A 22,543-nucleotide genomic window follows, 5' to 3' on the forward strand; every position below is an offset into this window, starting at 1 on the left:
ACGAAAGTTCCAAGTCCTAATATATTATAAAAGAATGTTTCAAATTTGTATATTCATCTACAATTATTTATGTAAACAAAATGAGAAAACGAATTCATCGATGACTTATAAAGCTAATTTGACACAAAATTCGTCTCAAGCTCGAACATCAGTTATATTGTAATAACCCTCTATTCCTAGCTCAAGCTCGCTAAAATAACAAAAAATATTGTGTAATATATAGCTTTTTAACCTGATATAAGGATCTACGTTTACGACACGAAAGAAAATAATTTTATTTTAAAATTATGATGGAAGTAATTTTTGGTAATTTGAAAATCATTTAGATTTGGATTTATATTTTAATTGCAAAGGGGTAACAACAATCGAAAATCTTGGTAGGTTTGGTGGATCATGGCTAAAAAGAGGTTACCCTCCTAATCTAGTTGGTAGATGGCAATTTGGTTAAGAACTGACTGTTTGCTAATTTAATTTCTACACTCATTTAATATCTCCCTCCGACCTAATTCAAATGGAGATATTACTTATTTATATATCAACAAAAAGTATATATTTAATAATTCCCTTCAATAGGTAGATACTTGATATGAATTTTCAAATTCGAAACATGACGTTTGAACTGAAATTATTGTATGGATAATATATTTTGGATGGAAAAAAATATTATTTCAAAGATATATTATTAATCATTATAATATGTGTAGGAAAAATAAAAGAAAATTGGATGGGACATAAGAATTTATCTTTGTCATAAAATATTGTTTTTCATTAATTTATTTAAATTTGAAGTGATGGGTTGGTTACCTGTTTATTAAGTTGGCATTCTTTATTTTCTCAATTCTCATCCTCTCACAGCTTATCTTCATGTAAAGAAGAAGAAGACAAACCACGAAAGGAATCTAAAATTAGAAAAAGAAAAAGTAATTAACAGATTTTTTTTTCCAAGTGTCCGAAATTTCCCATGTCACATGATTCATAATCTAAAGCTACCAAAGATAAGGATGAACAGCTACATATTTTTTATAAAAAAAAATTCAAATACCCTTTAAAAAAAAATAAACAATATATAATAATAAGTCGAAATGCCGAAAGATCAAATTTTTACAACAAATTCAGCGAATTATTGAAGCACTTTTCACCTAAATCGAAGCAATGTTTTGCCACTTTCAAGAAAAAACGTTTACCCGAGGAATCTGATATCATAAGTCAAAAAAACAGCGGATAGAATTGATTTCTTGATTTTTTTTTTTGGGTTAAAAAAATGAAATAATAACAAATATCAAATTTATTACAGAGAAATCAACCTGCTGTCAGGTCCCTACTGCATATACTGATTTGGTGATATTTATGAAATTGCACCAACTCTCTGCACAGACAATGGGGCATACAAAATATTAGAAACAGAGAAAGTGAGCAGCAAAATAAAGTCATTCTCAACATGAATTTGAATGAAACATTCACCAAATCTCTGCAAAAATTTTAGTAAATGCTTCAAACTCCGTAAAGACTGTAATCAGTCAATTGATTTACATCTCCCTTTATATTAATGTAACATTATATATAGAATTAATATTTAATTATCATCATTACACAATAAGATGTAGAAAAAAGAGAAGAAAAATTACATGAACCCCATATCAAATATTTCATTTAATTTTTCATTTCATTTCCAAGCTTCTGTAATCCAAAACTCCAGTCTTCAACCCAAGAAAGTCATATCTCCCAGAATTGCTGCTGCCACTAATTAAACTGTTGGTGGTAATACAACTGCAATCTTCAGTCTTGTGTATCCCCGGCATGCTACAATCATAGCACAGTGTACTACTGTTGCTGCCGCCGCTCCTTCCTCCTCCTGTCTTGAATGGATCTTGCTGGTATGGGAGGCTGATTCGGAGCTCCAGATTCAGGTCCGGAACCGGTTCTTGAGCATGGATCGTTTCTTCTACTTTACTTGAAAGCCCACATGCAGTAGTGCTGGTAGTACTTTTAGTTTCTTTTGGGGCAGAATTGAAAGAGATGGTTTTGATTTCTTGTACTGGAGGTGATGCGGGTTCGTTGATTGATCTGTGGGTTGTGGGATCAATCCCCCGGCTTATGAGTTTTCTTCTTATGTGAGTGTTCCAGTAATTCTTTATCTCGTTATCCGTTCTTCCCGGTAATCTTCCGGCAATAACAGACCATCTAAACATAAATCAAGGAAACCCAATTTAATTTAATGTAAGAAAAGCAATTATGCGTGTAAAACTAATAAATGAACCCCGAAAGTTTTTAAGATAAACGGACAACTGCAGCAAGAATAGGACCAGAAACAGGATTTTAAATAGGAACATGCATTCGTGCATCCAGGACAGACCTCGGTTGCGACCCAATATGGAATTTAGGGATAGAATTCAAAATTTTTATTGAAAGATTATTTCAATTTGAAAGGGATGTTATCTCCTCGCCAGTCGCCACACCGGATCCGCCCATGCATTTATTCCTATGGCTTTTACAGGTGATTGGGAAGTTAGAGCAAAAAATCGAAGTTGATAATGATTTGGACAGAAACACAATATTATATGGGTGACTACTTACTTGTTACCAAGAAGGCTATGGAGTTTGATGATGAGTTCATCTTCATCTTCTGTGAAGTTGCCACGCTTGAGATCAGGCCTCAAGTAATTGATCCACCGGAGGCGGCAGCTCTTGCCGCAGCGGAGGAGACCGGCAGCTTTGGGCAGTGACCGCCAGCATCCCTCACCGTGAGCCCTTATGTAAGCAATAAGGCGATCATCTTCTTCTTTGGTCCATGCTCCTTTGTTAGTGTGAGCTTTCTCACAGCAAGGAGACCTTCCCATTATTAAAAACTTCTCAGTAGTGCTGCTATATTAGACTTAAAAGACTCGAGCTGAATTTCAATTGGCTGTTGTTTTTTCTCAAAAGTTTTTATCTTTCTTTTGCTCTTTTCTCGGTTTCTTTATTTCGGAGGGTTTTGGTATACTGTTTATAGACTTACAGTGGATGGATTTATACGTGAGTGTGTGTATGTGTGTGCGCGTGTCAAAAGTGTATGTAGCCTCGGTGGTGCTTGGGAATCAAAGCCGGCCTTTTCAGCGGCTTGATGGGGTTTATATATATACACAGACACAAGCCTTTGACTCCATAAAGAGAAGGGAAATGTTTGCATGAGACGCATGTGAGTTGGTGAGAGAGGGGCAATTAGCCATTAGGCACATCATTTAGGCAAAGAAGAAGGATGATTTCTTCTGTATATATACATATTACTTACATGTCTACTTATATTAAGGACAAACTCAACAAAAAAACTGGCAAAAAGTCCCTTCAACTCATGTGGCGCAGAATAGATGAGATAACTTTAACAAGTGAAAAAATCATATGCGACAACCATGGACTAATTAATGTTAATTACTAAACAAACAACCTTCGATTAATTGTTTTCCTAACCATCTCAAAATCTTCCACAACCGGCCCATGCCTGGAAATCGATTCGGGTCCCCCAAATTTGTGTCATCATGTCGTTGGAGCTAACTAGCACCCTTCATATTTCTGGTAAAAGTCGATCCAAAGTATAAAATAACCCACACTTGTCAATAATCGCGAATATTTCTTTGAAATCTTGTGCTAATTACTATAAGAAGTATGTTCCAAAATAAAAGTGTAGTATGAAAATATTGATACCCTTTATTCCGATTTGATGAACTCCCAAGGTAGATCTTGTGTGCTTGATATATTTGACAAAGATCCAATATACCCAGTTAATTTCGTGTAATGTTTAACTTAAAGTATAGTAGATCACTCCTATTAAATATTTTTCGAGTCGAACCTGATAAATAAACATGCACATAGAAAATTATCGGTTTCAGGTAGATCCAAACAGTGTCGACAAAGTGAGACTCTATTGTTTATCTGATAAGAAACAAATCTTTTTAAATATGTTAAAAGTCAGTTGTGGGTAATTTGGCAGATAATTATTTTTGAACTTTTTTATTATCCTGGAGACGGTAGTTGATGATTATTATATTAATAATACAAACAAGCACCATATATATATATATATATATGAGGATTGTAACCATATGGCTTCTAGAAGAGTTGTAGGTGCAAGAAAGGATCGCTAAAGAAAGAGCCAAGGAAATGAGTGTGGTTGTTGTTGTGTGTGGGCTTCGGTTCACCTTCCCCATTTCGTTTTCTATTTTCCCCCACAATCCTTGTGGTGTAAGTTTAGGCACCAAAGTAGGGCTAAGGTAGGGAATGTTGATTTGTTCATCATTCTTTTGTTTTTATATCAAAAAAATGATTTTAGGTGTAATAAAATGTCTCAATCGTCATTGATGGAAGAAAATGCATGCGCAGGGGAGCTTATAACGTGAATTATTCGAAAACACGATTACTTTCGATTTTTTCCCCCCAAATTACAACGGTATTCTCCATAATTTTTTTTCACTTCCGAATTAAAATATATCATATCTAGGCTACCATCACCACACTATTCTTCCTCTCCCACACTAAAGACACGAAAATTCATGTGAAAAGGTTTCACGGTCAATTTTTGAGACATATATTCTATTTGAGTCATCCATGAAAAAAATATTACTTTTTATTATAAATATGAACATGGTTGATTAATCTCACAAATAAAGATATATGATACCGTCTTACTGAAAACCTACTCCAGTTAAGAAAGAATATGACATTTTAAAAACTAGGGCAAACACATGATGACCCTTGAGTCTCGACAACAATTTGGTAGGAATTGAGAGAGAAAGGGCAAGAATAGATGTCCACTCGGTGTGAGTTCATGTGTGTATTTTACCTACTTTTCCCCTTTTTTACCATGTCGTGATCCACAAATGACTCCACTCTAGATGTTGATTAATGCCGTAGTTAATTTTTGGAAACATATATCCTCCATTCAACCCAAATTTAAGGAGAAATTTATATAGTAAAAAAAAGAAGGAATTATGATAATAAAACTAAGACTTCTCTTGAAAGAGGACCAAAATTTCGGTAACATGGAAAGCTGAAAGATCAAATTCAAAGTTTCACATAAAAAAATTTTTCTAGAAAAGGAATTCCGTGTCACGAATGTGTGTGGACTCATCTATTGATAAAAGGAAAAAAACTAGAGATTTTTACGAAATTGTGTGAAAATAGAGGATTTTTTTTTACTTAATCAATGATTTCTATCCTATCCGATTCTTTTCAGCCTAGTCCACCCAACTCTTTCCCTAAAGCCTCATCCATATGTAATGCTTTCAAGCATTTAATGCAACAACACCAAATATTCAAAGCTTATCCCCAACCTCCCCAATCACTCACACACAAAGGCCTTCATTCTCGTCTCGAAAAAGTGAAGTAAATAATGGGCCAAACTCATTTTCTACCCTTCTTCCTTTTTGAAAATTCCAAGTATACATTTATTAAGAAACATGAGAACATGTCCAATAGAATTGGCAATGGTAAAGCGACAGCCAATACATCGCCTAGCACACAAATCATGTGCTATGGTATAAAAAATAATTGTGGGGTTGTCCTAAAGAACAATTATGTTTTACCTACCTCTTTTGGCCGTTCGTTTCCCATGTGACTTCCTTCAAGTATCAAGGTATATGTCAATTGTCACACATTTGGATGGATCAAGCTTAGGCTGAATATATATATATATATACGGTAAAAAGAAATTCCAACTTTTAGGCATTTTTAGATGAATCAATCTTGACTGATTCCTACTTGGTTATGTACGAAAACGACACGAAGCAACTTGTCAATCTTTGAAGTCAGAAACTGGGAATGGATCAGATGTGAGATCTTCTATCGTATATATTTTATGCTACATGATCTCAATATACTTTCTTCCAATTCTCGAGGCACGTTGAAAATATCCAAGATATCTTATTGCCAGGATCGGAGTCCAGGCTTATGTTTTTCAAATCTGACAATAGTACAGATGCATTTCATCTTTCTTCTTGATTTCACAAAATTAACTCACGGAACGGGAAGATAAGCCGATTTTATAGTTGCTTCATTGAATGGTCACACCTTAGCTTGTGTTGAGGCACTAAGGTTGAGCCTTAAGCCCGGAGGCGTGCTTTACGAAACGAGCTTTCGATAACAATGGCCCGAGTAGAACCCAGCTCACAAAATGCAGATGCAGCCATTTTTTGAGCATCATATAGAATAATAGCACATTCATTTCCTAATTTCCAGAAAAAATATCAGTTGATGAAACACACATGATATTAAATCAAAGAAACAGCAGTTGGCAGTTTCATGGGTTGATCTGATGCTGAAATGCATGAAGTCTGAAACAGTCTCACTGGAAAATGGAATTTCCACGACGACATATTCCAAATGGATACCAAGCAAATTAAAAGGAAATATTTTCAACTCAAAATCATCATAAAAGAATACACCCACACTACACTTCAGGTCACTTAGCTTGTTTGGATGATTTTGATATAAGCAAATTCCAGCTTCACTCCTCTCACTTTATACTCACGTATATCATTATTGTAATTGACTTCAAATGCACATGATATAATTAAGTCTGAACTCTGAAGTCAAATTGATCAAGTCCGAAATTCTTAATTCAAATCAAATCCTTATCCATGTGCAATCTAGAGTTCGTACAGTACACCAGACTTTAGCATGACAGAAATAAGATATATGCTAGTTGGTGTGCCAGACAATGTATTCTTATGACATAATAACAAAAAGCAAAGAGTAGGAAAACAATGATTCTACAAATGATTCTACAAGCGAGAGTACTGATGACCCAACAAGCCCCAACAGCTCTGAGCCTCTGGCCTCTAAAAACTTTACTGAAATACTATCGTCTTGTGTTTGAATGGAAGAATTTGAAATCAATGTATTTTCATTGATTAGATAAATAACATAATGTTGTATTTGGATTGATGTATTTGAAGCGAGAGATTTCAAAGCCATAATAACAAATTAACTGGTTTGTATGGGTAAATAAATTCATTTGGCAGTGAAGTTCAAATACCGTAGTTTTCGCCCATAGCAGAGATAATATTACTCGTTAATACATGACATCATTTTTTTACGGCCTATCTAGCCAAACAGATCAAGCACGAGAACTTCTCAGGATCACTTATTCTGGTACCACTTTCACTCATTCACATTTAACTCAACAGAAACAATTCATCGAAAAAAAATTATATGAGTAAAATCCACTAAAATTTATAAACTATTCGCGGAATATGTGCGTAGTTTCATTGGAGAATGGCGAAAAGTGCCGACGGAGTCTTTGCCTGTAATAAAATGAAACCGCGGTTGGAATTGATTTATTGGGCTTTTTGGGCTGGACTGTGGAAATTCAGTCCAAAATGAAAAAGTAAGCAAGGGTCCATCAATATGGGGTTGAGCCCAGATATAGATTCATAGTTATCTCCTCACGGTCGTAATTCATAGTTTTCTTTTTAAATTTTACAATGCTATTTTTTTTTTTTAATTTAAGATTCAATCATATATTTATCAAAATTAAAATAAAATAATTAATTTGAAAATAACAAAATTATCAGGTTTAGATAATTATTTCAACTACATAGGGACACTAGTTTATCTATTATTTTATCCGGAACGTAAAAAACAAATTTTTATTTTCGATATTTTATTGTAAAATTTCAAATAAAAATCGAGAGAATCCAAAATTCGTAGGAAAAATGGATCAAATGATTAAAAAAAATTGCATTTCACTATTACCGAATAATTTATTATTTACATGTGTTAAAAGGTTTAGAGAAATACTTCGATAATAGTAGATACTTTTTAAAAAATAATTGATATTATTACTTTACTATATAGCTTGTGTGATCTAATCAATGAATTTCCATTAATTTTCTGAATGGAAAGCCAAGTTTCACAAACGAACAAAAAACCTTGGATCTTGATTTTTTCTTAAATAGTTAAGTTACATTATCTCATGCATGCATAGCTAATTTTAGAACATTACCTGAGGTGTTGAGATTTTTAAGATTAATGCGTGAGGCCATTCGGTTGAGGGTTAAGGAATTTCCATCCAAGGAGTAATTGGCTCATTTTTATGATATTTTTCCTTAGTTTGAACTAACTTGTGTTAAACTAAGATATTTTGTCCGACCTATCAGCAAGCGATGAAAGCATGGATGCTTGCTATCGAATGCGGTGTCACAAGTTCCCTGATGAGTGTTAAAGAAGGTGTCCAACGAGTCAACTTGTAGTTGAACTTTATTCACCAAAGAGTCATAAATGCATGAGCATTGAGTGGAAACAACTGAGTAGCTGAGCAATACACGTACCCGATGTGGAATTCGATCAATCTGGTGAACATTATCTTTACTCCAAATAGTCATGGATGTCTTTTCACTCCACACTTTGCATTCCAATTTTCAGCTTTTAAATCATCAAGTTCCCTAAGCTTTTCTATTTTATATGTATCAATCATGTACTCGTCATTTCCATCTACGGTGTATCATTCTTTTCCTGCATGGGCTGAAGATGATGGTGGGATAGCTATCGGTCATTTCTTGTCGCTTCCATCTACTTATCCAACCTGCATGACAAAGGCTCTTGCATTGCATTCGGGCTAAAAGAAAGGCCTGATTTTCCGAAATTGATAAGTTGATCACCCAAAGCTTCACATATTGATCAATGATATGCTTGACTTCTATGCAATCTCATTTAGTTGCCCTGAAAAACACTAGATTATCATCCGCAAAGAACAAATGCGGAAGTGTTGGGCTTAAATTTGTAATCTTGATTCCTTTGTACTGATTTCTCACTTGAAATCAAGACAGCATCGAACAGAGACCCTGCACGCAAATCACAAATAAATATGGTGATAGATGATCCCTTTGTCTAATACCTAGTTTAGGAATCAGTTGCCCGAAAGTCTCTTGGTTAACTCGGGATGAATATGAGAAAGATGTGATACATCTCATAAGCTTTTTAGTCCAGGCTGGAGCAAATCTCAATTTATTTATCATCGCTTTAAGGAATCACCACTCTACTCTATGATATTCCTTATGCATGTCAAGTTTTAGAGTCGTAAAGCCATGTTTCCCAACTTTTCTACTATGCATCCAATGAATAGCTTCGAGCCTCAAGATTATGTTCTTTGAGATCAATCTTCTCGAAACAAAATCACTATGGTCATCATGATCAATAATATTAACCATGTGGAGCCTTAGTCAATAACAATTTCAGTCAGATCTCGGGGCTCCATACAGAGGTCTCTATGTGCCTTAATCAATCCCCGAAATGTGTTTATTTGCTTTCTAGACGAGGCATGTACATGGAAGAATTTTGAGTTTCTGTCTCCCCCCTTGAATTCAATCAACACAATTTCTTTTTCGTCAATATTATTCCTCTCGCGTACACAGCTTCTCAAGTTCATTCTCAAGCATGTATACCTGGTTCATTGAACGGAATCATTTTGACTGGCTTTTGAGTTCATTAATTTTGGACCTCTTCTCCTTAATTTGTTTAGGCAATGCACGAAACTTATGCATAGCCCAATGGTGAAGTGTTCGTTGGCAATAAATTAACTATTCTGTGTTTTAATACCATCTATGCATCAAATGGCCGCCAACCTAGTACAACTTTTTCAGTACTCCATTTCTCGGAGCCATCCAGCCTCGAATCGGGGAATGAATTTGTGGTTAGAAGGTCCTTGGACATTTGAATTTCCCAACTGAATATAGAGAGGCCGATGGTTGGAGTGAAAGAACTCTAAGACATGGATATAAGTTGTAGGGAATAATAATATTCATTCAAGTGTACCAACAAAACAATCAAGCTGTTCACGAATAACTTGGTTCCCACTCTCCTATTAGCACACGTGAAGAAATCATCAATACAATGTAGGTCTTGTAAAACACAATTATAAACAACGTCCCGAAATCCTTGCATCTGTCAAAATGACCAAAGATTGCCTCATTTCTCACTATCAAAGCAAATCTCATTGAAGTCGCCTCCAATAAGCCAATATAGTTCTTTTAATTCTTGGATTCCCGCAAGACAACACAGTAGTTCCCAAGAATGATTTAAGAGAAGCATTTGAGTTACCATATAAATTCGAGGATATCCATTTTTAGTCTCTCTCCTTAACCGTGCAATCAATGTGGCTCTGGACAAAGAATCAACCAAAAAATATATAATCATAAGTCTTTTTATATAATTAATAATGCTAAATTTTATGTTCAAGAAGACATACCATACTAAAATCACCATAAAATTAGGGTTTTCTATTTGTTTTTTAGAATAAAATATATATAAGAATATATATATATATACTAAAAATTCCACCTTCCTCTTCCAAATCCAATCCCTAGGTTCTCTCACATTCGCTTGAGCTTTCTAATTCCCTGTTTGATTGTTTATATCTTATCAACTCTCGCATCGCAAATTGATATAAATTCGTGGCGTTTCTATTGAATCGGGGTTCTATTGTCTTTTGACTCACATAAAATTTATAAAGATTCGGTTTTTTTGTTTCCAGCTTCGAGGAATTAGGGCTTTTTGGGTTATTGCAAGAGTGAGATGATCCGAGTTCCGGGATGGGCAGAAAGTTCGATCGCCGATTGATCGGCGAGTTGATTCCCAGGTGTTGAAGGGCCCTTGTATGGAAACTCGGAGCCGCAAGCGGGCGGAGGCATCTACCTCAGCAGCGCCTTCTCGTTCTACATCTGGACCCACCACACGCGCCTTTAAACGTACTCGTCGAACTGCCACCTCCACCGCCGTTACTGTTAGCAACGCCACCACCACTGCTTCATCGATTTCGACTCGTTCCCGAACTGGTACTCGTCTCTCTTCTATGGACACCACCCCAGAACCTTCTACGGCCTCTGCCTCCAGTACCCGCAGCCGCCGACGCAAAAACCTTAGCAGTTATCAAAATTGGGAGAATAATGACAACGGCAGCTCTGATAAAGGTAAAGAGAAAGAGCCTGAATCCAGGCACAGGGATAGAGATACAGAAAGAGAAAGGAACATTGGTCTAAACGTTGACTCCCACGAAGGAGTTGAGGAAGATGAAAACGACAGTGAGGGTGGAGTTGGGATTTTGCACCAGAATTTGACTTCTGCGAGTAGCGCCCTTCAAGGGTTGTTGAGAAAGCTGGGTGCTGGATTGGATGATTTGCTCCCGAGCTCAGCTATCGGTGGAACTTCGTCTTCCCATCAGAGCGGGCGGCTGAAGAAGATTTTGTCAGGGTTGAGGGCCGATGGAGAGGAGGGTAAGCAAGTGGAGGCGCTAACGCAGCTCTGTGATATGCTTTCCATTGGAACTGAGGAATCGTTGAGTTCTTTCTCAGTTGATTCTTTTGTTCCTGTGCTCGTGGGATTGCTTAGTCACGAGAGTAATCCTGATATCATGCTTCTGGCAGCGCGGGCATTGACACACTTGGTCGATGTACTACCGTCCTCTTGTGCTGCGGTGGTCCATTATGGTGCTGTTTCTTGCTTTGTTGCTAGGCTGCTTACTATTGAGTACATGGACTTGGCTGAACAGGTGAACAACTTTGATTAACATCAGTGTAATTACATCGGCCTGGAAATGCTTCTGCAAGTCGCATGTTATTGAAGTTCGTATGCCTGTTTTTATTAATTTTTATTCTTGTCAGTCTGTTTAGACCTCCAATGTGGAAGCAATGGTAAGTTTATGAGATAAATTGTTGGTATGTTTATGCGATAAATTGTTGGAAACATTGATAAGTTTATGTGATAAATTGTTGTCTTCATACTTGCATTGTTTGAACAGTCGCTTCAAGCTTTGAAGAAGATATCGCAGGAGCACCCGACCGCTTGCTTGCGTGCTGGTGCGCTTATGGCTGTGCTTTCGTATCTTGACTTTTTCTCCACTGGTGTTCAGGTCATATAAGCAGACTGTTATTTTTGCCTTTGTCGCATAATATTTTGTGGTCTCTTAGCCATTTCAGTACTTCCTTGATTTGGCTTGTAATGAATCTACTCTTCCTTTATTGCTCTTTCAGAGGGTCGCCTTAGCTACTGCTGCAAACATGTGCAAGAAACTGCCGTCAGATGCGGCTGATTTTGTCATGGAAGCTGTTCCATTGTTGACTAATCTTCTACAGTATCATGATGCAAAGGTGATACAGTGCCTCTGCTTGTCTGACGAGAAATTTAGCATCATTAGCTTATAGGTTCCTCCGTCCTTGCTAACTTCCTATTGTGATTATCTTCTTTTGGTTTTAGGTTTTGGAACATGCATCTATATGCTTGACGCGGATCGCTGAAGCATTTGCTTCATCATCAGATAAACTCGATGCACTTTGCAATCATGGACTTGTCACACAAGCTGCAGCCCTCATTTCATCCAGCATTTCTGGTGGTGCCCAGGTTTCCCTCAGCAGTACTACATACACAGTGAGCCAATTACTTGTTTTGATGGTTAATTTGTATTGGTGCAGGATAATGACCTTTTTAGTGTGCAGGGATTGATTCGGCTTCTTTCGATATGTGCAAATGGTTCTCCTTTAGGTTCAAAATCCCTACTCCTCCTTGGAATTAGTGCCATTCTTAAAGATATTCTGTCGGGGTCTGGTCTTGTTTCAAGCATGTCTGTTTCACCTGCCTTAAGTAGACCACCAGAGCAGGTATGAACCACTTCCATACTGGGCTTTTACTCTTATCCATATTTCTTGAGATCATCTCCTCAGATTTTTTTAAAAAAATGTGCTTGCCTTGGCCCATCATTTAGTCAATGAAATTGGTAATGATGCTGCCTTATGTGATTTTATTGTAACGTTGCATTCATTTTATATTAGAAATGAAACAGTTCCTATAGTAGCTTTGTTTTGGATTTGATTCTCCAGGATATGAACCTATATATTTTTCTATTTTGTCAGATATTTGAGGTTGTGAACCTCGCAAATGAGCTTCTTCCACCACTTCCCCAAGGGACTATATCTCTTCCAGTCAACAGTAGTCTTTTTGTCAAAGGTTCTTTTCCTAAGAGCGACCATTTAGGCACTTCTGGAAAACAAGAAGATTCAAATGGGATTATACATGAGGTTTCAATTCGTGAGAAACTATTGAACGACCAACCTGAACTTCTGCAACAATTTGGAATGGATCTTCTTCCTGTTGTGATCCAGGTAGTTATGAACATATTTCTGCGTTGGTATTTTGTGTTTCCTATGTAGTTCTATAAAATTTGATAAAACATGGTTTGACATGCAGATATATGGTTCCAGTGTCAATGCTCCTGTTCGCCACCAGTGTCTTTCGGTCATAGGAAAGTTGATGTTCTTCAGCACAGCAGAAATGATCCAATCCTTAATAAATGTTACAAACATATCAAGGTATGAATCGAGTTCCTCAGCTTCTCTCTGCAGGATATGGATATATCTTATGTACAGTCGTTGAAACATACTCATTTGGTTATTTTGGTTGTTCAGTTTCTTAGCAGGTGTCTTAGCTTGGAAAGATCCTCATGTTTTAGTGCCTGCTCTTCAGATAGCAGAGATTTTAATGGAAAAGCTTCCAGCTGTTTTCACTAAGATGTTTGTGAGGGAAGGCGTTGTTCATGCTGTGGACATGTTGATACAGTCTGGATCTACTGTCACTTCGCAACTGTCCACTAATGAGAAGGATAATGATTCTATTACTGGATCATCAACCCGTTCTAGGCGAAATCGACGACGAGGTGGTAATTGCACAGATGTAAATGTTGTGGATGATTCTATAAATTCGACTCCAAATTTAATTTCACCTTCAAATTCGGTTGAAATCTCAGTTGTCAATTCACCTCTTCGAGCTACTGTCAGCGCATATGCAAAAGCTTTCAAAGAAAAGTATTTTCCCTCAGATCCTTATTCCCATGAAATTGGATTTACGGATGATCTGCTCTGCCTCAAGAATCTCTGCGAGAGGTTGAATATGGGGATTGATGATCAGAGGACTAAACTGAAGGGAAAATCAAAAGCTCATGGTGCTCGACTTTCTGACAGTTCTATCAGTAAAGAGGAACACTTGGTTAATGTTATAACTGAGATACTGCAGGAGCTGAGCAGAGGAGATGGTGTATCAACTTTTGAGTTCATTGGTAGTGGAGTTGTTGCATCTTTGCTCAACTACTTTACTTGTGGGTATTTCTCCAAGGAGAGAATTTCCGAAGCTAATCTACCTAAGCTCCGGCAACAAGCTCTCAGAAGATATAGGTCTTTTGTTTCCATTGCGCTTCCTCGTAGTGTTGATGAAAGGAATGTAGTCCCAATGAGTGTTTTGGTTCACAAACTTCAAAATGCTCTTTCATCAGTGGAACGATTCCCTGTTGTTCTTAGCCACACTTCTCGATCATCTGGCGGAAACGCTCGCCTTTCTTCTGGGTTAAGTGCATTGTCTCAACCATTCAAGTTGCGTCTTTGCAGAGCCCAGGGGGAAAAATCTCTCCGTGATTACTCTTCAAATGTTGTATTGATTGATCCCTTGGCAAGTTTGGCAACCGTTGAAGACTTCCTGTGGCCCCGAATTCAACGAAGTGAGTCTGGTTTGAAGTGTTCGGCATCTGATGGGAACACGGAGTCTGGGACCACTCCTGCAGGTGCTGGTGTTTCTTCACCATCTACGTTTACTCCTGCTTATGCTGTTCGACGTCTTTCGACTCGGTCCAGGTCATCTCTTAATATAGGAGATAATACAAAAAAAGAGTCCCCACAAGAAAAAACTTCAGTCTCATTAAAAGCGAAAGGCAAGGCAGTCTTGAAACCAGGCCCAGAAGAGGGGAGGGGACCCCAAACCAGGAATGCAACTCGCAGAAGAGCAGCTTTGGACAAAGATAACCAAATGAAGCCATTGGATGCGGACACAAGTTCCGAGGTTTGCTTTTAAGTATTACGAATAAGAGTTACTATGGACTGGTTTCATTTGGATTGGATTTCAAATCTCTTGACATGCATGGTATTTGCATCGTTCTTGCGCAATGATGTGCTTGTATTGGAATATTTTTCTTTGGAACATCTAAACCATCTGAGCATGTTAATTTGATGTCTACTTTTTCTTGTGGTTGTTTCGGGGGCAGCGAGATCGATTTATAGTCAACTCTCCGGTCTTTGGTGTTCCTCTTCCTCGAAGAGAAAAGATGGGCCTTCTGCTTCTTAGCAAAGCCAATTTGAGTGCCTTAAACCTGTGGTCTTATAATATATGCAAGTTTTGCCCGGTTTATGTACGGAGTAATCTTGTTTTGTAACCCTTTTCTTGAAATGGAAGGGGTTTTCGAAATCAGATTCCTGTTCCCTGTTTTTTTTACCTCAAGTAAAGGCAGGCATTGTCAATAACTACCATTTACCCAGTATGAACACTCTATGAAAGTTTCTGCTGATGGTAGCCATATGAAGCCTGAATGTGAATGATTCAATGGTTAATTGAGTTATCCAGCTGTCCTACCTCTATTTGGAGATGACTTGCTTAATAAAGTTTTTTGCTGGAAATTTTTTTATACCTATGTTTTGCCTTTAGCTTGCTCTCTTTTTGAAAATGGCTGCCAGAAATTAACATGTATCTGGTATTTGGATGGGCAACTCCACTCAAATTCTGAGAAGAGTGCTTGGGTATTAATTTTTGAAAGTCCGTGTATATAGGTGTAGTGATGATTATATGACAAAGGTTTTGTATAATGATTGGTTGGAAAAAAAGAGGAACGAATGAATGATCAGAGTCTTTATGTTTGGAATATTTTTTTTGAAATGTGAAATGATGTTTGGTGTAAAACAATTTGGCAATGAAAACATTGATTGAGTTTTTCCATTCACATTCTTTGGCAGTTGGGCTCTTGAGATGCTCTTGAGATGACTCAAGAACCTAACCATACACACTGATGTGTTTAGGGCTCAAGTCTTTACCCTGTGCACATTCAATGTTTGATTTTTCCTCGTCCCCTAAGCTCATATTGGACTTAGGTAGTACAAATGCAGACGAGACGACCTTTAACTTTACTCTCCCAAATTGATGAGTTGGTTCTTTTTCTTATCCTGATTTGTAGTGAAACTGTTCTCTGTTTTTTCTTATCTGGTTTTTTTTCCTCCTGGTGTATCTTGACAATTTCTTCTTTTTGTTATCTATTTGAATACATATTTTAGTTGTCTGCATTGCAGGATGATGAATTGGATATGTCACCCTTCGAAATCGATGAAACTTTGGTGATTGAAGATGATGATGTATCAGAGGACGACAATGATGACAATGATGATGTATGCTTCTGGAACTATTAACCAATTTCATGTGTCTGTTTTCAGTTTCTCAGAGGTGGAAAAATGTGTTCCACTTTAAATAGGTCCAGGATACTAGTTTGGTACGGTATGTTGGGCAGTATTATTTAGAGTCATCAGTTATGTTAGCAAAACATGTTATATCATAATAGTTGTATCGGGGTGGGGTTCGGGGATGGTTGAAGATGGCCATGTGAAATAGATCTTGGTTTCAGTTTATTTTGGTTCAGCAAAAACTGTTTTATGTGCTCATTAAAAAATCTACTTAAATTTTACTCGTCTACCTAGTATTCTACGGAGAATATAATAATAAGAGCATTGGGAGGAAGATAGTTCGCATTTTGTGTTTCCCTGTGCTATATCCTGATTCTCAGCCATAGGGAGTTCATGATTGACTCTCTTTGTATTTTCTAATATTTACTTTGCCAAACAAATGGGGCGGTAGGTTTGATGTAACTAAGACGATGCCCGATTGCTGCTGTAAATGGTGAAACTTTGTTTTGTTGTCCTTAAATTAATAATATCTTATTTGTCTTGTTGCAACAGATGATCGGAACGATATCTTTCGACCCTACATCTTTATTTATTTATTAATAATTTTTGTTTCCTATGATAACAGTTCTTTGTCCTGAAGGATCACTTTATAAATTCAATTACTGATATCTTCATTGACAGATGTTGAGAGATGATGCTCTTCCCATTTGCATGCCAGACAAAGTGCATGATGTTAAATTGGGCGATTCTTCGGAAGACAGTCCTGCCCCTGTGTCCAATGATGTTCAGAACAATCCAACATGTAGTTCCAGCAGCCAAGGCACATCAGGGAAAGGATCTGATTCGGTAGAGTTCAAGCGCGGGAGTTCATTAGGTTCAAGAGGTGCTATGTCCTTTGCCGCTGCTGCTATGGCTGGGCTTGCATCTGGAAATTATAGAGGTGTAAGGGGAGTTAGAGATCGGCACGGTCACCCACTCTCTGGCACTGATGGTCCTCCTAGACTTACATTTACTGCGGCAGGGAAGCAGCTTAATAGAAACTTGACTATTTATCAGGCAATTCAACGCCAGCTTGTTTCGAGTGGGGATGACGAGGATGTGTTTGCTGGAACGGATCTTTTATCTAGTGATGGGAGCAGACTTTGGACTGATATTTACACTATAATGTATCAAAAAGCAAGTAATCAAGCTGAGAGGCCTTCAGTTGGTACTTTGACCACGACCGTTCCATCTGGTTCTACAAAAGCCAGCACTTCAAGTAATTCTGGACCTGATGCATCCGCACATCGTTTCTCTCTGCTAGATAGCATCCTGCAAGGGGAACTTCCTTGTGACCTGGAAAGAAGTAATCCCACCTATAATATATTAGCACTATTACGTGTACTAGAGGGATTGAACCAGCTTGCACCTAAATTGCGAGTTCAAGCTGTGATAGACAGTTTCTCTGACGGGAAAGTTTCAAATCTGGATGAACTTAGTGCCGCTGGAGTCAAAGCTCCTCCAGAGGAATATATAAACAGCAAGCTTACTCCAAAACTGGCTCGACAGATTCAGGATGCACTTGCTCTTTGCAGTGGGTCTCTTCCTTCATGGTGCTATCAGCTGACAAAAGCTTGCCCATTTTTGTTTCCTTTTGAGACCAGACGCCAGTACTTCTATTCAACAGCGTTTGGACTGTCCCGTGCACTATATCGCCTACAGCAGCAGCAAGGTGTTGATGGTCATGGTTCCACAAATGAAAGGGAGGTGAGAGTTGGGAGATTACAGCGACAGAAAGTTCGTGTTTCCCGGAATCGGATATTAGATTCTGCAGCAAAAGTTATGGAGATGTATTCTAGTCAAAAAGCTGTTCTTGAGGTTGAATATTTTGGTGAGGTTGGCACTGGATTGGGGCCCACGCTAGAGTTTTACACTCTTTTGAGCCACGACGTTCAGAAAGTTGGATTGGGAATGTGGAGGTCAGGTTTGTCGTTGGGTAGACCGTCAATGGAAATTGATATAGGTGGTCAATTAGATATGAAACCTCGTGAGCTGTCTATGCATACAGCTGGTGATGGTGGAGATTCTGTGCATGTGCCTCTTGGGTTGTTTCCACGACCCTGGCCCCCCAACGTTGATACTTCCGAGGGTAGCCAGTTTTCTAAAGCCATTGATTATTTTCGTTTACTTGGAAGATTTATGGCTAAAGCTCTTCAAGATGGGAGGCTTTTGGATCTACCACTTTCTACTGCCTTTTATAAGCTTGTACTTGGTCAAGTAAGTCTGTTACATTGTTGAAATTGTTGAGATAGTTTCTTAGATGACTGGGAGCTAAGTTTATGTATCAGTTGATTTAGATAATGACATAATCGTTTCACCTTCAACAGGAGCTGGATTTACACGATATAATTTCTTTTGACGCTGAACTTGGGACTACTTTACAAGAATTGCAAGCCCTTGTATGCCGGAAACAATATTTAGAATCTATTGGAAGCTCTAATCAACAGGAGCTACGCTACCGTGGAGCTTCTATAGAAGACCTCTGTTTAGATTTCTCCCTTCCAGGCTATCCGGATTATGCACTAAAACCAGGCGATGAGAATGTGAGCACATACCTCTCTATCCCTGTGTCAGCAGCATTTTACCCTACATCGTATTACTTGTGGTACTGTTTTCACCATTTCCAATTGTCCTGAATTGGCAGGTAGAAATGAGTAGTTTGGGGGAATATATTTCCCTTGTGGTAGATGCTACAGTAGGGACTGGGATCATGCGCCAAATGGAAGCATTTAGATCTGGCTTTAATCAGGTGCTCTGCTTTATTTGATCTTATTGCCAAAATCACGTTGGTTTCGAGTGTATTTTTTGTTTATGTAGCAGTGGATATACTGAAGAAAGTGATATAAAATTAATGAGGAGTTGAGAGAGATTATCCTTGATATGCTGGAAGTTTGTTAAAAAATGTAATCCTGCAAAGAGAAGATATAGAGTGATGATGAGTGTGATAGCCATTGGGGAGGGGGGAGAGAGAAGAGGCTAATAGATACCAGACAGCGAAAACCGATATATCGAGGTAGTTGGCCTCCCCAAATAAGCAATCTAAGGTAGTTTAGAGGATTTAAAGTAAGTGATTTAGCAGATAGTCTTGAAGTGTCGTTGAACTTGACAAAAAAGTGTATTTATGCGAAACAGATCATTAAAAGGATAATGAGTTTGATTGCCACCAGGGAAGAGAGAGGGCAGGGGGAGACTGATAGTAGCACAAATGCCAAAATATGGCATCCACAGCCAGATGGCCAAAAATTATTCGGCATTAGGTTCCTCTTCTTTAATAAGCAGAGTATGGTTTAATTGGGATGGTAGAGTAGTCTAAGTTAACTCATTGAATTTCAACAGCATTGGCCTTCGCATAAATGATTTGCAATTAATATTATGAACTCATGGGTAGGTGTTTGACATCTCAACTCTACAAATATTTTCTGCAAATGAGGTGGACTATCTTCTCTGCGGCCGTAGAGAGCTGTGGAAGGTAATATATTTTCTGGTGTTACTCAAGTAGGATTTGCACTCCTGCACATCTGTGGTTAATCATTTTTTTTAATGCAGGCTGATGCACTCGCAGATCACATCAAATTTGATCATGGGTATACAGCTAAGAGTCCTGCAGTTGTAAATGTATGAAAACTTTTAATTTTGTGTTTCCATGCAAAGAAAGACATTAAATAGAGGGAGCCTAATAATTTCTCACATTTCTTAAGTTGTGCATCGAGTTTAAATTTTGTTTACTGATATTGTGCCTCGTCATTATGCATCAGCTTCTTGAGATCATGGGGGAATTTAACCCAGAACAGCAACGAGCCTTTTGTCAATTTGTCACTGGTGCTCCTCGTCTCCCTCCTGGTGGTTTGGCTGCCCTCAATCCAAAATTGACAATAGTCAGAAAGGTATGTGAGAAAGCTTGATCTGTATGTGAGGCGCTCTTTACCGACATTTTAATTATGTGTATCTTGACGCACTGATAATTGGAACAGCATTCCTCAAGCATGGGCGGCATGGCGCACAATGGTCCTAGTCCATTAGAAACTGCTGATGATGACCTACCAAGCGTGATGACATGTGCCAATTACTTAAAGCTTCCTCCATACTCTACCAAGGTATGGGTAGGTGACTATGAAAGTCACATTTACTGGGTCCGATTTACTCCCTCCTTACTCTGGGTATACAAATAGTTCTAAGAGTGATATACCAATGCCAGGAGACTAGGAATCTTTAGTGCCAATTCTTTGTGTGGGTGTGTTGCAATTTTCCGTGAATATCGCATGTTTAGAACTGATTTTTTTTTTCTTTTACTAGGAAATTATGTACCAGAAAATTGTCTACGCTATCACCGAAGGACAAGGATCTTTTGATTTGTCATGAGCCTACAGTCGACCAGCTGGACTTTTCAGATGTTCTTTTAGGGTGATGAGGCTAGAAGTGGCAGCTGACGTCCAATGAGAGGTCCCTGTCTACCTGAGGCATTGTCGAGGTTAGTCATACGTACATTGTAGTGGCCCCTTTTGACTTCTGTTTTCTTTTATGTTCTGTGTTTTTCATGGGTGATTTCTTCTTGTTTATATCGTATTTTTAATGCTTCTATATCCTTCATTTTCAATTCTCTATTCTCTTTCTCTGCAAATGCATATTATGTGCATTCAACTGACAGGTCTGTTTTTGCTCATGAGCTCGAATTCCCTTGTAGATGGGTTTGATTATCTGATCATTGAATTCAAGCCTTTCATCACTTAAACTGAATCCCAACGTCCGTTTCAGGTTGATGTGATGTTGCGTATCCGTGCCCGACGTGGTCGCGCAGTGATATTTTGACGGTGGTGTTGCTGAAGGGCTTGTGAATAAGTTAGGATTTTTTTCCTGCAAATAATTCAACGTTTTCCCCTTGTGCGCATCTTTGTTGTTTAATTTTACGATTATTTCATATAACATTAACTGGAATTATAATATTTTGACTTGCATTATGATAATGATGATTTCTACAGTGAGTGGCAATTCATCCTATATTTTAATGGAAGCTTTCGGCCAATTTGAGGTGCATATGATTTTTTAGTTTAAAATTCGGTTGACATCTATGGAGATGATGGGGAGAAGTTACAATTGGGTGAGGTTTAAAAAATGTTGATTATCACTGCATATTATTTGGTCTATCAGTTTATGAAATATATGTGTGTAACCTGCCAATTCAGTCAAGTAGTTGCTTTTCAAGAATCAGTTTACTTGCCATGTGAAAGTTGACAGTAGTAGTAAATGTTTTTTAACTAGTCGTCGAAGATCTCTTGATCTGGTAGCAAAGAGTGACGCCCCAAGATCCCTATGATCTTGAGTTTAAATTCCACTTATCTAGGTGTTCAATGATTTATGTTATATATTAGACTTTTGTATAGTTAGTACCCTCTTCCCGTGACCCTCTTCCCGTGTCAAGAAAGGAAAATGTCTTTAAACTTTTTCGATGCTAACTACCGCGCGAAAGTTTTAAAGAGGAGCGGAAGACTCTCTTCAATATTGCATATGCGATTCCAAATATTTTAGTTATTATCAAGTAACGATTTCTCCTCCCGTTGAGCGACCAAAAATAAACATTATCTATAACTTTGGCAAAAGGACCAATAAAAGTTGTAATATAAATAAATGTAAAGCTAGACAGATATTTTGGTGAGGTTGTTAGGTTTGGTTGGTTATAATGAAAACAACCATTCACTTAATTCTCCAACCATTAGTAGAAGGATGGGATGTCAAAAACTTGTGTGAGACGGTCTCACAGGTTGTGTTTTATGAAACAGATTTTTTATTTGGGTCATCCATGAAAAAGTATTATTTTTTTATGCTAAGAGTGTTATTTTTTATTGTGAATATCGGTAGAGTTGACCCGTCTCACAGATAAAGATTCGTAGACCGTTTCACAAGAGACCTACTCTTTAACATGATATTCATCACATGTGCTCACATTTGTACCTACCGTTGAGGTGGTATTTAGTTTGATGTACAATTTTGATAAGTTTCACAACATTTACTCGTGTATATATATATATATGTATGTATGTATGTATGTATATGTGTGTGTATATATATATATACACACACACGTTAGAGATTATTATATTAATCAGTTAATATCGAAAATATAATTATTGTTTTTTTTAATCGTTATAAAATTCAGTGATATCATCTAAATTTCTTATTTTGTCATTAAAAAAAAAAAAGAGGTAACATGCCTATGTAACTTAAAGTTCGAAACAAAATCCAACCAATAGTACAAAACCCATAAAAAAATCAAATAATTTATT

At 37.6% G+C, this 22,543-nt stretch overlaps 2 protein-coding genes across 6 annotated transcripts; one reads left to right on the forward strand and one right to left on the reverse strand.

Moving 5' to 3' along the window:
• Window positions 1–1,499: 1,499 nt before the first annotated feature.
• Window positions 1,500–3,176, reverse strand: LOC140986889 (myb-related protein 308-like). The gene is made up of 2 exons (XM_073455281.1): window positions 2,575–3,176; window positions 1,500–2,181 (listed from the first exon to the last, which is right to left on the reverse strand). Exons 1-2 carry the CDS (start codon window positions 2,835–2,837, stop codon window positions 1,659–1,661), a joined length of 786 nt encoding a protein of 261 aa, XP_073311382.1. The 5' UTR covers window positions 2,838–3,176; the 3' UTR covers window positions 1,500–1,658.
• Window positions 3,177–10,302: 7,126 nt separating this feature from the next.
• LOC140986292 (E3 ubiquitin-protein ligase UPL3-like) lies at window positions 10,303–21,251 on the forward strand. 5 transcript variants are annotated; one of them, XM_073454438.1, is made up of 19 exons: window positions 10,303–11,515; window positions 11,765–11,875; window positions 11,997–12,113; window positions 12,220–12,390; window positions 12,459–12,620; window positions 12,873–13,121; window positions 13,207–13,328; window positions 13,425–14,844; window positions 16,104–16,214; window positions 16,908–18,239; window positions 18,309–18,482; window positions 18,593–18,808; window positions 18,910–19,014; window positions 19,654–19,734; window positions 19,812–19,880; window positions 20,021–20,149; window positions 20,237–20,359; window positions 20,559–20,733; window positions 21,018–21,251. In XM_073454438.1, exons 1-18 carry the CDS (start codon window positions 10,625–10,627, stop codon window positions 20,622–20,624), a joined length of 5,649 nt encoding a protein of 1,882 aa, XP_073310539.1. In that variant the 5' UTR covers window positions 10,303–10,624; the 3' UTR covers window positions 20,625–20,733; window positions 21,018–21,251. The 5 variants fall into 5 exon arrangements, with proteins under 5 accessions (XP_073310539.1, XP_073310537.1, XP_073310536.1 ...); XM_073454436.1 differs by having other exon boundaries at window positions 16,908–18,482; window positions 20,559–20,751; window positions 20,930–21,251; XM_073454435.1 differs by having other exon boundaries at window positions 16,908–18,482; window positions 20,947–21,251.
• The last annotated feature ends 1,292 nt before the right edge of the window (window positions 21,252–22,543 follow it).

This window comes from Primulina huaijiensis, chromosome 10, assembly GCF_012295235.1.
Source record: "Primulina huaijiensis isolate GDHJ02 chromosome 10, ASM1229523v2, whole genome shotgun sequence".
NCBI lineage: Eukaryota > Viridiplantae > Streptophyta > Magnoliopsida > Lamiales > Gesneriaceae > Primulina > Primulina huaijiensis.